We start from the raw sequence: 16,262 nt of genomic DNA, 5'->3' as shown, positions 1-16,262 counted from the left end.
ACCATGCCCTAGATTACCGTTCTCGCCAGGCTTTTGGTTTGTGTGACATACTCTGTACTTACCCTTGAAAAACCCTGTACCAATTTGTTTCAGGTCAAAGTGTCAGATCATGACGGTAATGCTGTATCACCTGTTGAAGTGGTTGTGAGCGTAGATCATTCTGGCACTGGTTTTACAAACTACCAGACCACATTGCAAGTCCCAGCAGGGGAGACCACTGTCAGCACCACTTATACTCCCACCCTTAAAGACGGCTCCTCAATAAGTAACTATTGGTATTCCGATCCTTCTGGTTCAATAACGGTACGTGTTTTTTGCAGCTTTTTGTTATTTGTAAATATTAGATTTAGGATAATTTAATCTTGTAAATGGATATTACTCTAAGTTTCGGTGTGTAATTTAAAGCTGAACATCCTCTCAAATCAAAGCATTTTTAAAGGCAACGTCTAGAACTTTCAAATATTTTTCTTTACAATGTAAAAATATTACACATCAATAAGGTTTATTCTGGCTTTTTTTTCTTTAATTGTAGGATTATCTTGCTTTTTATTATTATTATTATAAGCAAACCTTTTTTTGCTTTATATTGCTTTTTATTTCTTACGTTTAGGCTTATCTTGTTATTTCTTAGATTGTAGGCTTAACTTGTTTTTTTTCTTACATTGTAGGCTTATCTTGTTTTTTTTCTTACATTGTAGGCTTATCTTGTTTTTTTTCTTACATTGTAGGCTTATCTTGTTTTTTTTCTTACATTGTAGGCTTATCTTGTTTTTTTTCCTTACATTGTAGGCTTATCTTGTTTTCTCCTTACATTGTAGGCTTATCTTGTTTTTTTTCTCTTATATTGTAGGCTTATCTTGTCTCAAACAGTGATATCTCAAGCCAGATGACAGTTTATAAATACCAGTCTAAACAGGGACAATCTATTGCTATACATCCAGTCCACGGCACGGTGAGATAATAGAATGTGTAGAATTACTTTAAGTCATAGAATGTGTAGAATTACTTTAAGTCATAGAATGTGTAGAATTACTTTAAGTCATAGGATGTGTAGAATTACTTTAAGTCATAGAATGTGTAGAATTACTTTAAGTCATAGAATGTGTAGAATTACTTTAAGTCATAGAATGTGTAGAATTACTTTAAGTCATAGAATGTGTAGAATTACTTTAAGTCATAGAATGTGTAGAATTACTTTAAGTCATAGAATGTGTAGAATTACTTTAAGTCATAGAATGTGTAGAATTACTTTAAGTCATAGAATGTGTAGAATTACTTTAAGTCATAGAATGTGTAGAATTACTTTAAGTCATAGAATGTGTAGAATTACTTTAAGTCATAGAATGTGTAGAATTACTTTAAGTCATAGAATGTGTAGAATTACTTTAAGTCATAGAATGTGTAGAATTACTTTAAGTCATAGAATGTGTAGAATTACTTTAAGTCATAGAATGTGTAGAATTACTTTAAGTCATAGAATGTGTAGAATTACTTTAAGTCATAGAATGTGTAGAATTACTTTAAGTCATAGAATGTGTAGAATCACTTTAAGTCATAGAATGTGTAGAATTACTTTAAGTCATAGAATGTGTAGAATCACTTTAAGTCATAGAATGTGTAGAATTACTTTAAGTCATAGAATGTGTAGAATTACTTTAAGTCATAGAATGTGTAGAATCACTTTAAGTCATAGAATGTGTAAAATTACTTTAAGTCATAGAATGTGTAGAATTACTTTAAGTCATAGAATGTGTAAAATTACTTTAAGTCATAGAATGTGTAGAATTACTTTAAGTCATAGAATGTGTAGAATTACTTTAAGTCATAGAATGTGTAGAATTACTTTAAGTCATAGAATGTGTAGAATTACTTTAAGTCATAGAATGTGTAGAGTTCCTTGTACAATAAAGTCATAGAATATGTAGTATAACTGGTACAGCAAGAAAGTAAAATTACTGGTACATTAATATTATAGAATATGTAGAGTTTGTAACAACTGAAAAACAACTTTTTTTTGTTTGCTGTTTTTATTTTGTTTTGCATTTTTTTTTACATACGAGCAGAATCTTGTTTTGGGACAGGAAGCAGAATTTGTCCTAATTAGAAAGGTCAAACAAAACAACAATCAAAGTGCTGGTTATATTGTAAGTCCCAAGTCTTATCTTACATCATCAATATCAATGAGAGTTAAAATCTTTCACTCTTAATATTCACGCCACCAGAATTAATTTTTTTACCTCAATTTATTTTCAGTATCTACACCGCAAAATGATGCTTATTCAAAACCTACACATAATTGATAAAAATTAATTGAAATTTAATGCCGTTTACATCATTATTAATTTTTAGTAACAATATAATTAGTGAAGAAAGAAAATTACTTAGATCTAAACAAAGAAAAGTAAAGATCAGCTTTTCACAAGAAAAAATACACTTAGATTGGGAAAATTAGCAGTAAAAACTATTTTTTATAATATCTTATTCATACAAAAAGTAGTTAATTTTTCTCCATAATCATAAATTGAATTAGTCTTTGAATAAATACCTTAGTTTTGGTAAATATAACTGTTCAGACGCTCTAAATGGGATTTTGCAGTGTAAAAAAATGCTGTTTAGTTTGTGGTTGTACAAAAAAAAATTCTATAAAATACAAAATCAACCATACAGGAAAACTACAGGATGTAAACACAACAGAAAATGGCCGCTCTAGTGATATTTTGATAAAAATATACAATTATCTGCAAAACAGTGGAGTAAATAGAGAAAATACTGGACACTGGAAGCATTTCACTCTTAAAGAGTTAATATATTATGTTTTCTGATTACGATCTTAAAGATTTAATACATTACAATTTCTGTTTATGGTCTTAAAGAGTTAATATATTAATAAATTTTCTGTTTACAGTCTCAAAGAGTTTATATACTGCATTCTCTGTTTACAGTTTTAAAGAATTACTATATTACATTTTCTGTTTAAATAATGAATGATTAAGCTTTTACTTCAAATTTAGTCATTGTTACACAATTTAGATTTTCCAAAATGTATCTACTAGTTTGAATGTTTGCTAATTTTCTACCCCTCCCCCCCTCCCCAGGTTGTTAGCCAAGGAAACATCATAGATGCAGGACCAATTGCAGGTGATAAACTTCACCTGTCACCAACCCTGGGGTACTCACCCACTGCCAAGCTACTGGTCTACATGATTGTTGGCAGCAGGCAAGAATCTGAACTGGTCGTTGACACCATTCAGTTGTCTGTGGCTCGGAAATACAAGAAAGAGGTACACAATTTTTAAAAAGTTGTCTTTTCCTATATGGGGAGAGTAAAAGAGTAGTCAGCTGTTTGGATAATTCTGATGATGTGTGTGTCTGATTTCTTGAAGGACAGTGTCATATATAGGTCAGTGTCCTGGTGGACTTACATGTGGGTCAGTGTCATTATTAGGTCAGTGTCCCATCAGACACTTATGCAAGTCAGCGTTATATATGTCAGTGTCCTGTTTGTGTCCCATGTAGGTCAGTGTCCTGTTTGTCTCCCATGTAGGTCAGTGTCCTGTTTGTCTCCCATGTAGGTCAGTGTCCTGTTTGTCTCCCATGTAGGTCAGTGTCCTGTTTGTGTCCCATGTAGGTCAGTGTCCTGTTTGTCTCCCATGTAGGTTAGTGTCCTGTTTGTCTCCCATGTAGGTTAGTGTCCTGTTTGTCTCCCATGTAGGTCAGTGTCCTGTTTGTCTCCCATGTAGGTCAGTGTCCTGTTTGTGTCCCATGTAGGTCAGTGTCCTGTTTGTCTCCCATCTAGGTCAGTGTCCTGTTTATCTCCATTGTAGGTTAGTGTCCTGTTTGACTCGCGTGAAACCAGAACAGGGACAGACGTGGACATGAACGTGGATGTGTCACGGACTGACGGATCTAATGATCTGCCAGGTGTGCATGACGTCTACTACCTGGCAGTAGACAAGAGCATCATTTTACTCCAGGGGGGCACCGACCTTAATAAGGCCAAGGTGAGAGTTTTTCTAAACCACTGGTACCTGACGCAGGCCCTAAGTGTCAGTGGAGAAGACAGTACAGACAAACTTGGCAGTGTAGAAGAAATAACTATTTTTATTCTTCCCACAGATACTTGATGGTCTGTCCAGTTTTGACATCAAAGAAAACTCTGAGAGAAGTGTGCCTTATTCAGCTTATACAATCCTCAAAGTAAGTTGTTTTTTTTCTGACTTCTGGTGTTTTAAGCATTTTTTAAAGCTTTCTGTCTGTTTCAATCATGGTTGACAACTCAACTATTTAGCTGGGCAAAGGGTGGATGGACAATTTTACCTGGCCAGGTGGAGACTATCATCATTTTACCTGGCCAGGTGAAGACAATCAACATTTTACCTGGCCAGGTGGAGACAATTAACATTTTACCTGGTCAGGTGGAGACAATTATACCTGGTCAGATAGAGAATCATTATTACATGTCCAAAAATAATTTGTCTGCAATAATTTAATCTTATTATTGGATGTTTAAAGTGTTGGAGAAAACAAAATCTAGCGGTTGCCTGCCTGGCCCTTAATGCATGTTTTGCTTATATTTCTGAATCAAATGGTTTTCAGCAACTCTCTAAGTCTCTTGTTTTCATTGCATTTTCTACATAGATCTAAACCTAATTACATAATGTACAAAAAATGATCATCCTAATATATAAAAGCCCATGTGCGCACTTCTCTCTCTCTCTCTCTCTCTCTCTCTCTCTCTCTGTCCGCAAAATATTTTTGCCGGATATCACATCAGAATGTGCAACGATATATGGAGAACTTGATACGGACTTTTGTTGAAAATAATATGGTAGATGTTTTAAATGTATAACCAACATTTTATTTAAAGAAGAAAAATAAAAAATAAAGGCATATTTAAATGTAGAAAAACAGTTTTAATTATGCAACAGGAAAAGCATTCATAGTTGTGAAAAAGAACCCATGAAACAATGATGTCACTAATGTTTATACATTAACTAATGACGTCATCTGCTGAGTTTAGAATAAAAAGAAATGAACTATTTCATTCAAATTTGATTTAGATCTAGATCTACGTAAGCTATGAAATGTATACAATACAATTTTTCCGGCCTAAACATAAAATTTATTTTATCTATTTGGATTCTAGATCTAGAGATTCTAGATCTAGACTAGATCTAAATCTACGCAAAAACTAGACGTAGAAGCTAAGTCACTAAGATCTATATTCAGACTCGGATGATTATAGATACCGGTGTCCGATAATCATAATGGAATCTTCTTTAAAAAAGGGGTGTTGGGTTGTTAGTAGTGTTGTAATCTCGACTAATTTTATGGTTAGAAATTAGGGTTAGGTGTATGGTAGGACCAGAGTTGGGGTTAGGGACAGGGTTAGCATTGATATTAGCCAGCCATGTGTGTATTTAGTTAACTACCAGTAACCTGACACCCCTTTTTTTAAAGAAGATTCCATTATTGTACACCGGTATAAACATATTTTATAGAAATCTTTGTTTAACTATGGAACTTGTTAATTTGGGATTAAAAAAATTAATTTGAAAGAATAGGCATGTTTGCGTAAGTTTAACTTAAAAATATGTCTTTCATTCTCCATAATTTATAAGGTGCCTAAATAGCAGAGATGATAGTGTACTTTACACCACGCAGGTGGTGCGGGATAGAGACACACCAAGTCCATCTTATTTTTATATTTTTTTTATATGTGAATCTTCCAATTTTAGACTATAAAGAAAGGATCTACTTCATTCAAATTTGATCTAGATCTATAGATCTACTCATCAAGACGTACGCTATGAAATATATACAATTTTATCGGTCAAACTAATACAAATTACTTAAAAACAACATAATGACCATTGAATAACCAGATTTTTAACGGAATCATTTAAGTCACTTAATCAGTGTGTGCCTGTGTTATGTTAAATGTGTCAGATTTTTAGCTAATTAGCTATTTCTTTGCTTTGTCACTAATATCGTCCAGCGTGTAGTAAAGCACATTGCGTTTTGACCAAAAACTATTTCATAAATTATTTTTCTCAAACAAGTACAACATTTTAAAATTAAAATATATAGGCCTATAATTCATGTGAAACGGGAACCGATGGCTAGTATTAAAAATAATCTTTAAATAACTTTTAAAAAAAGGAAAAAAACTTCATATCAATATATTTAAAAAATGGTACACGGACCATATGATAAGTTAGCAAGTCATAACTATTAGAAGCTTTAAACTTTTAAAAACACTGAAAATAAGAGAATAAACTTGTTTTCTTTAGTCTAACTTTAGGGCGCTCAAAGAAAATTAAAAATTTAGCTACATGATTTTACCGAAGAAACCAGTTTGTTTCAATTTCTTGTTTTCAGTGCATTCCAAAGCTTATTATCGTAAAGATTTTTGTACTTGTTTTATTAAATCAAATAGAATAAATTTATTTTATTTTAACCTTTTATGTAAACCATAAAAATGACAATAAAAATATAGGGTCCATGTAGATTCTAGTAGCCTTCTTTGTGTCTTTCTCTTCTAGAGTATAGCCATCAGTGAATTGACAACAGCTTATGTTGCCCAAAGAAGAGATTTTTTAATGCTATTCGATGGTGCCGTGGAACCCATGCGTGGTGTGGTTTTCAATAGTAAATTTTAAAAATTTTCTTTATCTAATATCACATGCTTAATATTGTTTTAGTTTTTAGGAACTAAACTGTAGAATGTAATATTTCTAAACCTCCATTATAAGCTTTGAAAATGTTAAAGCTTAATATTAATTGTTGAATAAAGTATAATTGTTTAACAAATTAAAAAAAAAAAACAAGAAAAATGAACTTGTAAAGTTTAGCTTTGGAGGTTTTCTGTGCTGCCTGTGTGTGATTGCCTATAGCCCTTTGTGATTGTTTTATATCTAGAGATACAATGTATTTATAGATGTACATGTATAAATATAAAAGCTTTTTTATTGCTATCTAATCTATTTGCTTCAGCTTTGCTTACCTTTTGCATTCATTCCGCACTGTGCTACTGTTACAAATTTGGAATGCTTTGACAGCTAGTTTTATGCTTTAAAATGCTTTTTTTTTAAATCTAGGCTTTTAGAACTTTTGGCTTTTTTTACACCTGTGATCATAATGCAACTGTTCTTAAACAAATATTTAAAGACAGCCTTATTTTTTCTTCCTGCTTTAAAGGTTTTCTTTCACATATTAATTATTTTGTTTCTTTCATACCCTGTATTTTACTACGTAAACGGACATACAATTTGTATCCATAATATTAATAATTTATCTCCTAAATATGTATACATGTACATATATTTCTAACAACTTTTGAGCAATTTTCCAAAACAAAAAGGGGTACTTTATTTCCAATTTCTCAAAAAACTTCAGAATTTGATAATTTTACATCATAATCTCTTAAAGCATATTTTTGAGATTATCTATAACCACGTTTAACAAGACTTTTGAGATATCACCAATAAAACTATGTCTGACAAGACTTTTGAGATATCATTAATCTAACCATGTCTGACAAGACTTTTGAGATATCATTAATCTAACCATGTCTGACAAGACTTTTGAGATATCATTAATCTAACCATGTCTGACAAGACTTTTGAGATATCATTAATCTAACCATGTCTGACAAGACTTTTGAGATAACTATAACCATGTCTGACAAGAACATGAGATATCTATAACCATGTCCATTCTGTGCTTTTAATTGCAATGTAATCTTACATGTCAACATGGTATACACCATATGGCCTGTTCTTTTCAGAATTCACTTCCATAGTCAACCTCAGAACAATCTGCAATGCCGAGCAAGGCAGCAGCTGTTTGACTTTGATGATTCTGACATGCTTTGCTGTCTCCTCTTACAAGTCTCATCTGCCCTTGCATCAAACTTGGGACTAGCAACCACAAGCTAGTCATTATGCTAATTTAGATCTGATTTTTACTCTATGCCTCTGTTTCAGGGTTTAGCCATCACTGGTATACCTGTCACTGTGGAGAGAAATTATTATCTTGGCGATGTATCTCTTTGTTTCAGGATTTAGCCATCACTGGTATACCTGTCACTGTGGAGAGAAATTATTATCTTGGCCATGTATCTCTTTGTTTCAGGATTTAGCCATCACTGGTATACCTGTCACTGTGGAGAGAAATTATTATCTTGGCCATGTATCTCTTTGTTTCAGGATTTAGCCATCACTGGTATACCTGTCACTGTGGAGAGAAATTATTATCTTGGCCATGTATCTCTTTGTTTCAGGATTTAGCCATCACTGGTATACCTGTCACTGTGGAGAGAAATTATTATCTTGGCCATGTATCTCTTTGTTTCAGGATTTAGCCATCACTGGTATACCTGTCACTGTGGAGAGAAATTATTATCTTGGCCATGTATCTCTTTGTTTCAGGATTTAGCCATCACTGGTATACCTGTCACTGTGGAGAGAAATTATTATCTTGGCCATGTTTCTCTTTGTTTCAGGGTTTAGCCATCACTGGTATACCTGTCACTGTGGAGAGAAATTATTATCTGGGCCATGTATCTCTTTGTTTCAGGATTTAGCCATCACTGGTATACCTGTCACTGTGGAGAGAAATTATTATCTTGGCCATGTATCTCTTTGTTTCAGGATTTAGCCATCACTTGGCTAACACCTTTCCCTGTGAGAAAGAGATTGTCAGCTCATGATTTAAGAACCGGCGGTCGCCCTAGATCGGGAATTTCTAAACCATTAAGCAGTATGTTTTGGAAAAACAGAAAAATAACTATTATCCCTATTAGCCTGTTTAGTTTATCAAATAGTTTTGGCTTTTAGCCAAGACAGCTTAAAGTATTAACAAAATAGAGAAGAGAATATGTACACAAATGCTTTGAATTTCTTGCACACTTCTGCAAATAATAAAATTGTAATATTGTTGCGGCAATAATTCAAGGAAAGTTCACTTTTTTTTGTCATGAATGTCTACTTCTAAAACTATTCACAATATAGCTGAAGAGAATATTCACAAAAATCAATAGTTTAGCTGTAGTCAGACCCCTAGCAACCAAAAGCATATTATCTAGGTCTACAACTTCTTCTTTGCAGAGCTTATAGGAAATACGCAATGCCCTTCCATCCTTCCTGTTCTTTTTCTTCCATAATTTCTTTCCAACTATTTCCCATAATTTACATGTCTTTTCCAATTGTTTTCTCCTATGGTTTTTGGATTTCCCTGTTTCTTGATGCTTGTGTACTCTATGATATGCCTTGTCCCATCCATCTGCGCCTTGTTTTCTTAACTCTGGCGCCTAACAATTTTCCAAGATAGTCCTGTTTTAGTCTAACAATTTTCCAAGATAGTCCTGTTTTAGTCTAACAATTTTCCAAAATAGTCCTGTTTTAGTCTAACAATTTTCCAAGATAGTCCTGTTTTAGTCTAACAATTTTCCAAGATAGTCCTGTTTTAGTCTAACAATTTTCCAAGATAGTCCTGTTTTAGTCTAACAATTTTCCAAGATAGTCCTGTTTTAGTCTAACAATTTTCCAAGATAGTCCTGTTTTAGTCTAACAATTTTCCAAGATAGTCCTGTTTTAGACAGTTGTTTTTTTGCTGTGTACCTGCACATTTCCCTTGGCCTTGCCTGTTTTCTTTTTCCTTGAAGCTTCCAGTTAAGCTCCATTCTCGTGATATCATTTGGATTCATTCTTCAAGTGTGCCCCTTCCAGAGCCATCTTGGTTTGATTATTTCAGAAACTGCTTCCATTTCTCCAAGTATTCTATTATTAGAGACGAGCCGACCCGCGGCATATCATACGCCGCTATTTAGTTGTTTTATTTTCTACTTTTCAGTAATTCATAATTTGTGGATTTGACAGTACCAATGCTGCCACTGAAAATATTTGCTTTAAAACACTAAAACCCTCCTTTCCCCGAACCACTACCCCCCCCCTCCCCATGAAAGCAGCCTCCTCTTAGTTACCTCCCCTAAGTTTGAAATCGTTTTAAACTAAATTATCTGCCCCTAATAGCGTCACTAAACCCGGCTCTACCATTGTAAACATTTAGCGTGAACCACAGCTCACCAGACCATGTAAGGGTGGGGGTTGTAGCAATATGCTTAGAGAGGAAGAGAGGGGGCTGCTAGGCGCGCTTACAGCTTGGTGTTTTCTATGGTCTCCAAGAAGAGAATTATATATATATAGGTGGTGTAGGGCCTTTTTATCTTTAGGAGGCACTTAGTTTGGAAAGAATTTAGTGACCTGTTGGTTGTTACTTCCCAGCATTCACTGCCATACACAGTTAAGTAGTACCTTGTAAGCATGTGATGCCCACTTGTTGACTCCAACTTAGCCAACTTTATTTTCTGGATTCACTTCTATAAGTTTTGCCCACACAAGAACAATCTGCTATGCTGCCTGTAAGCTTCATCTGCCCCCCCCCCCCCCCCCCGATTCAAACTTGGGACCTTTGGAGTAAGCAACCATGAACTAGTCAAGTCATTTCATTCAAGTTATGCTAATGTGGATCCTATGTTTATAGTGTATCCCTCTGTTTATAGTGTATGATATCTCTCTGTTTCAGGGTATAACCATCACTTGGCTTACGCCTGTTACTGTGCAGAGAAAGAAAGATAAAATTAATAAATTCCGCAACAAACTTAAATTAGTCAGATTAGGAGGTGGGTCAAAAGGCAATATGCATGTTTTAAAATCTTGTCATTTTTCCATTGAGCTTACCTACCTAATTGTTTGTTATTGTTTTTTCAATTACTAATCCTTAAACATTTTCTTATCATAAGAAGTTTCTGGATAGTCACTTTAAATTATAAGCATCTAGTAGAAATTTTAAATAACAAATCTTGACTTGATAATCTACAATTTAAAGAAAATCATATTTAAAATTTTTAAAAAGTAGACATTCTAATTGGCAAAAAGAAAGAATTTTCCTAGAACCAATACCAGAAATGTGAAAAATAATATCTCCTCACATTTGCTGAGCTTTCAATCATTTTCTGTTCTTAATTGAAAAGTTTTGTGGTTAGGGTTGTACCAATTTGTATCATGCTAGAGTTTGCTTGCTTAGTTACAAGATTGTGAATAATAACTTTAAAATTGCCTGTCTTCTATTATTTACTTTAAAAAAATGGCATTAAAGTAACAAGAAATGTTTTCTTTTATTTCAAATGGATATCTTTTTACATATAATTTAGAAGTTTGATTGAAGATTTTTTTAAAAAATGAATCTAGAAAGATAAAAAAAAATGTAATAAAAATTTAGCATTATGAGCCTTGTCTTAGCTTTCTCAGCTCTCTGCTGTTAGCATCGCTTAGCATTTGTAAATGTCTGTCATGATTTAAAAAAAAATGCTCAAACTCATCCTAGAAGACTTGTATGAGGCAGCCTGAATAAACCTACACAATGGCCGCAGCTGGTATACTGTATCCACTGCTGTCATCAAGCTTTAGTTTAAAATTTAGATGCTGAAAGACTCATTTCTAAACCTCTGTAACAGTTGAGGTAGATGTAGGATATCTTTGAGTTTGCTGTATCTGTTATATTTTTCTTCAGTATATTTTTCAAATTTTTTTACCTTGATGTCACCCCCCTAAATGGTGTCACCTTTGTGGGGCCCACACCCTTTCGCCCCGCCCTCCCTATGCCTCTAGGTAGATTTAGTATATCTTTGACTTAGCTGTATCTGTTATAGTCTCTCAAATATATATATATCTTTATATCTGTGTAGAAATTCTTTAGACATTATAGCTGAGCCATCCTACTAATTGTGGTTCTAATAATACTAGAAAGTATTGGTATAATTGCTTGATTTTATAACTATCAGGCGTACAGATTGTCACTCTGTGTTAAATCAACTCTTCTAATCTGTTAGTTATTTAGAAAGAAATGGTGTAATGTCTTGCATTTAAAGCAGCAGCCCTACATAGTACTTATTGTCCCTATGTGTCTCCTTCCCCCCCCCCCCCCCCACTCCCTCATTGCAATTTTTTTTTAAAGTGCTTGTATATACCAATTATTTAGCAGCTATTAATTTGTCAATGAGAGTGCTACTAGCATTTTAAAAAATCCATACATCAGCTTGTGCTTGTATGCTAGTGTTGATGCTGAACTATGCTGATGTTCCCTTTGCATGATTTCAGAGCCTTGGTCTGGTAGATTTCACTTACAATGTTCATATTGCTGCACTATGCTGATGTTCCCTTGCATGATTTCAGAGCCTTGGTTTGGTAGATTTCACTTATAATGTTTATATTGCTGCACTATGCTGATGTTCCCTTTGCATGATTTCAGAGCCTTGGTTTGGTAGATTTCACTTATAATGTTCATATTGCTGCACTATGCTGATGTTCCCTTGCATGATTTCAGAGCCTTGGTCTGGTAGATTTCACTTACAATGTTCATATTGCTGCACTATGCTGATGTTCCCTTTGCATGATTTCAGAGCCTTGGTCTGGTAGATTTCACTTACAATGTTCATATTGCTGCACTATGCTGATGTTCCCTTTGCATGATTTCAGAGCCTTGGTCTGGTAGATTTCACTTATAATGTTTATATTGCTGCACTATGCTGATGTTCCCTTTGCATGATTTCAGAGCCTTGGTCTGGTAGATTTCACTTACAATGTTCATATTGCTGCACTATGCTGATGTTCACTTTGCATGATTTCAGAGCCTTGGTCTGGTAGATTTCACTTACAATGTTCAAATTGCTGCACTATGCTGATGTTCCCTTTGCATGATTTCAGAGCCTTGGTCTGGTAGATTTCACTTACAATGTTCATATTGCTGCACTATGCTGATGTTCACTTTGCATGATTTCAGAGCCTTGGTCTGGTAGATTTCACTTACAATGTTCATATTGCTGCACTATGCTGATGTTTACTTTGCATGATTTCAGAGCCTTGGTCTGGTAGATTTCACTTACAATGTTCATATTGCTGCACTATGCTGATGTTCACTTTGCATGATTTCAGAGCCTTGGTCTGGTAGATTTCACTTACAATGTTCATATTGCTGCACTATGCTGATGTTCACTTTGCATGATTTCAGAGCCTTGGTCTGGTAGATTTCACTTACAATGTTCATATTGCTGCACTATGCTGATGTTCACTTTGCATGATTTCAGAGCCTTGGTCTGGTAGATTTCACTTACAATGTTCATATTGCTGCACTATGCTGATGTTTTTTGTATGATTTCAGAGCCTTGGTCTGGTAGATTTCACTTACAATGTTCATATTGCTGCACTATGCTGATGTTTACTTTGCATGATTTCAGAGCCTTGGTCTGGTAGATTTCACTTACAATGTTCATATTGCTGCACTATGCTGATGTTCACTTTGCATGATTTCAGAGCCTTGGTCTGGTAGATTTCACTTACAATGTTAGTATTCATGCTGAAGAACCATTGTTAGAACTACCAATCCGTATGGCTTCTGTCCTTAATGATGAGTCTGGTGATTTTTGTTATACAACCTTATGTTAACTACTCCTCTTTCATTTCCATTGGGATCTTTTTCAAATTTTTGTTGACAGTTTATGATCACAGTTGTTTTAATGTTATAAAATTTTTAATGAATTTTACAATTAAAATTTTTAGCCTTAGTTAGATTTTATTTAGAAGCAATTCTGGGATCAAGATCCTAATGTGGATCTATGGTATTTTAATAAAAAAGAATATATGAGATTTATTTTCTCTGAAAATGGCTGGCCAGTTCCCACTTTGGCTGACAGGTCCGGCCAAAGTCTGATGTATTTGGAATTATTTATCTGTAAGTTGCTTTGGTCAGCCATGTCTCTTTGGCCAAAGTTGAATGTTCTGTTGCAAGAATTATCTGGCAAGTGGTACATTGTTTACTTCTAGGTTAGGGATGGGTACTGAATTGTGGGCACAGAAGTAAAATCTGTACAAACCATAGCATCTTCCCAGCAGTCAAGGCTACACTATTGTACTACATTGTGAGGAGCAAATCTAAAAACAACAATTGTGTGATTTTAAGAGTTGTCAAAGTTTATCTGGCAACTTGTGGTTACAGAGATTAGAAGATGATTCAAACTGCCTTACTTTCTTCTGCTGGTGGGTTGTTTGGAACTTTGATTGATAAGGAGTATGAAACAGGCATCATTATTGTTAATTATTATTATAATTTATATTCAATTTAAAAAAGCGGAATTTCAACTTTGGCTAAACATCCTATGCCATCTTGCAAATGGCCAGCCAGATCAGAATATCAAGAAAAAGTAAGCACATTGTTAATACAGCAAATTTTGCCATTCTAAGATTTGGCTGAAAGGGTGCACTGTCTAAATGGCCCGGGATAAAAACGGCTCCGTCAAAACAGCCTCGTTTAATATAACCCCATAAAATCAACCCCTGACAAAACGACCCAGTCAAAATGACCCCAACTTACTGGTTCCAGTCAAATAAGATCACGTATTGACTCACGGCTTATAAGCTCCCGACATTTAGGCTCCCGATATATTGTCTCCCAACAAATAGGCTCCGGACGTATTGGCTCCCGACATAAGGGCTCCCAACAAATGGGCTCCCGACAAATGGGCTCACGACATATTGGCTTCCGACAAAATGACTCCCGACATATTGGCTCCAGACAAATGAATGGTATGACTGCTATTGGCATAAAGTAACCATTTTGTCCTACCCCCACTACCCCTGTAACCTCTTTTTAAATGCCTGAATGAAAATCAAGCCCTTAACAGCTAAATTCCACCAATTTTTAAATTTTGATAATGTTTAATTTACAACAGTAAAGATCTGTTGCTTAAAAACGAGCACAGAAGTGTAAATGATATTTACAGGATAACCACATTTTGTTTTGATAACCTACAAGCATACTGCAGGAAGGAATGTACAGTGTGGACCCCTCTCCCCACACACAGAGTTGGAACAGCCTATAACCGACGCACTTATGGAAGTCATATATAGATGACCCTTAAATTAAAACATGCTATATTTTATAATAGATAAACTATTATAAAAATAAGGCCTGCCCAACAAGAGATGCATACGTTGTATTACATAAGAGTGTTGGATAAGCTAACTCTAAAGAATATTGATGAAGGGGTCCCACTGGCAGGTGGCATATTCAATGAGGACGTTTCATCAGGAGTGTAAGTCTCTATGGAAACCGTATTGTCAGGGGTCCTTTTGTCAGGAGCCAAATAGACAGGAGCCTATTTGTTGGGAGTCATAATGACGGGAGCTGTTTTGCCGAGAAGAGAAGCTAAGCGATGGGAGATTATATGTCAGGAGCCTCTTTGTCGGGAGCCTTATTGAGTGAAGTCCTTTTGTCATGAGCCTATATAATGGGAGCTTATTTGTCTGGAGCCTATATGACAGGCTCCATATGTCGCTGGTCCTTTTGACGGGGTCCATTTGACAGGGCTTTTATGTCAGGGCTGTTTTTTCATTGGTCATTTTGATGCCACACTGGCTGAAAGCATCCCATTTTTACCCATTTTGAGCTATAGACAAATCATTTTTACATGTACTTATATGCAATTTAGAAATTTAGATATATTTGTATATATATTTATAAATATAAATAATAAGTAGTTTCAACAATATGATAATCATTTTAATAAGCTTTAAAACAAATGTTTTAAAAGTTTGACTGTTTTATTAAGGCTGACATATTTTAAATTCTTATAATTTGAATTTTTATCCTTATTGGTTTTTAAATTTTTATATGTTGCTGTTCAGTTTATTTAGTTATGCTTTGCTTTATTGCTTCATATATTGTAATGCAGCTAGCATGATTTAAAATTGTTGATCAATAATACCCTTTTTTTTTTTTAAAAAAAGATAGAAAAAAGTTATATTTAAAGTATTAACCTAATATTTCATATAATTTCTTTTTAAAGAATGTTGTTTAATTCAAAGCTTAACTGCTAATCTAAAGTAAATTATCTAATAAATATAAAAATGTTTTTGTTAAAATTAGTACTGAAAGCTTGTAAAATAAAAGATTTCATTTTCTCAAAAGTTTCAAACACTCTTGTTTCATACTTTTAATGTGCTAACTTTCTACCTACAGAAAATGTTCAAGATGTAGCGGCTGCTAAACCTCCAATTATGGCTAAAGATGACCAGTACAAAGTAATAGAAGCACCAAGAATACGTAAAGAATTTCCTGACACTTGGCTGTGGGGCAGTGGGCAAACAAGGTAAATGTTAGGTTTTAGTTTGTGTCAATGTAAATGTTAGGTTTTAATTTGTGTC

At 34.3% G+C, this 16,262-nt stretch overlaps 1 protein-coding gene across 1 annotated transcript in view; it reads left to right on the top strand.

Annotated features, from left to right (window-relative positions):
• Window positions 1–16,262, top strand: part of LOC131931061 (CD109 antigen) — a 38,207-nt gene that overhangs the window by 6,349 nt on the left and 15,596 nt on the right. The window contains exons 9-16 of the mRNA XM_059287752.1: window positions 94–303; window positions 851–952; window positions 2,064–2,144; window positions 3,096–3,281; window positions 3,825–4,001; window positions 4,117–4,197; window positions 10,588–10,684; window positions 16,078–16,207. Of these exons, the coding sequence (XP_059143735.1) occupies window positions 94–303; window positions 851–952; window positions 2,064–2,144; window positions 3,096–3,281; window positions 3,825–4,001; window positions 4,117–4,197; window positions 10,588–10,684; window positions 16,078–16,207 (1,064 nt within the window). The remainder of the gene's footprint in view (window positions 1–93; window positions 304–850; window positions 953–2,063; window positions 2,145–3,095; window positions 3,282–3,824; window positions 4,002–4,116; window positions 4,198–10,587; window positions 10,685–16,077; window positions 16,208–16,262) is intronic.

This window comes from Physella acuta, unplaced genomic scaffold, assembly GCF_028476545.2.
Source record: "Physella acuta isolate Inbredline_101_S28 unplaced genomic scaffold, ASM2847654v3 ptg001885l, whole genome shotgun sequence".
Taxonomy (NCBI): domain Eukaryota; kingdom Metazoa; phylum Mollusca; class Gastropoda; family Physidae; genus Physella; species Physella acuta.
This window is presented reverse-complemented; position numbering and strand designations above follow the sequence as displayed.